Here is a 1,170-nt window from a genome sequence, read left to right on the forward strand (position 1 = left end):
CTACAGAACATCATTAAATTGTAAATCAGTCAGCGAGAAACATTCTAGCAGTGAGTAGAAAATGTGTCTGCCTTGGAAATATTCCACACTTGTAAACAGAGATGTGCAATATCGAAAGGGACGAAGTGAGCAACGGTAGATTATATCTAAAGACAATTTTCAGCTTTTGAGAATTCCTCGAGAATTAATATGGAGAACGTTACACAGACTGGCAGAAATGAGGAACCTATATATAACGAAACATTTTCTAAAGAAAGATCTGGAGAAAAACCATATCATTGTGAAATATGTGGGGAATCTTTCATTTCTCAAAGTAGTTTAAACATGCACAACCGGACTCACACTGGAGAGAAACCTTTCCACTGTGAATTATGTGGGAAACGTTTTATTGATGTTGCTCATCTAATAAGACACAAACGAACCCACACTGGAGAAAAGCCATATCATTGTGAGATATGTGGGAAATGTTTTATTGAAAATTCAAAACTTGTGGGACACATACGTAGTCACACTGGAGAAAGGCCATTCCACTGTGAAATTTGTGGGAAATCCTTCTCTGATAATTCTAATCTTGTTGTCCACAAGCGTATCCACACTGGAGAGAAGCCTTTCCACTGTGAAATTTGCGAGACATCTTTTGGTGATAAAAGTTCTTTAAAGAGACATGTACGTATCCACTCTGGGGAAAAACCTTTCCATTGTGAAATATGTGGGAAATCTTTTCTTGATAATGGTAATTTAAGAAAACACATACGTAGACATATAGGAGCAGAACCTTTCCACTGTGAAATATGTGGTAAATCTCTCATTAGTAATGCTAGTCTAATTATACATAAAAGAACACACACTGGAGAAAGACCTTTCCACTGTGATATATGTGGTAAGTCTTTTTCCAGCAACTATAATTTAAACAGGCACAACAGAACACACTCTGGAGAAGAAACCATAAAATTGTGAAATATGACCTTAATATAACATACTGTTGACCGATATCTGATTTAAACTGATCCTTTCCTTAGCTAAAAACTACAAGTAATGTATATATTATATGCTATTCACATAATAAAGAATACAGACATATTTGTTTAATCAATAATTGTGTTGTTTAATAGTTTGAGACATTTTTTATAAAAGATATATTCTGCTGCAATGATTTAGAATAGTGGGGCT

General features: G+C 34.6%; 1 protein-coding gene across 1 annotated transcript in view; it reads left to right on the plus strand.

Moving 5' to 3' along the window:
- The window catches only part of LOC106883055 (zinc finger protein 26-like), a 23,395-nt gene extending 22,299 nt beyond the window's left edge, over window positions 1-1,096 (plus strand). The window contains exon 2 of the mRNA XM_052977469.1: window positions 153-1,096. Within this exon, the coding sequence (XP_052833429.1) occupies window positions 153-957 (805 nt within the window). The 3' untranslated portion in view covers window positions 958-1,096. The remainder of the gene's footprint in view (window positions 1-152) is intronic.
- The last annotated feature ends 74 nt before the right edge of the window (window positions 1,097-1,170 follow it).

Source organism: Octopus bimaculoides, chromosome 28 (genome assembly GCF_001194135.2).
Source record: "Octopus bimaculoides isolate UCB-OBI-ISO-001 chromosome 28, ASM119413v2, whole genome shotgun sequence".
NCBI classification, from domain to species: Eukaryota; Metazoa; Mollusca; class Cephalopoda; order Octopoda; family Octopodidae; genus Octopus; species Octopus bimaculoides.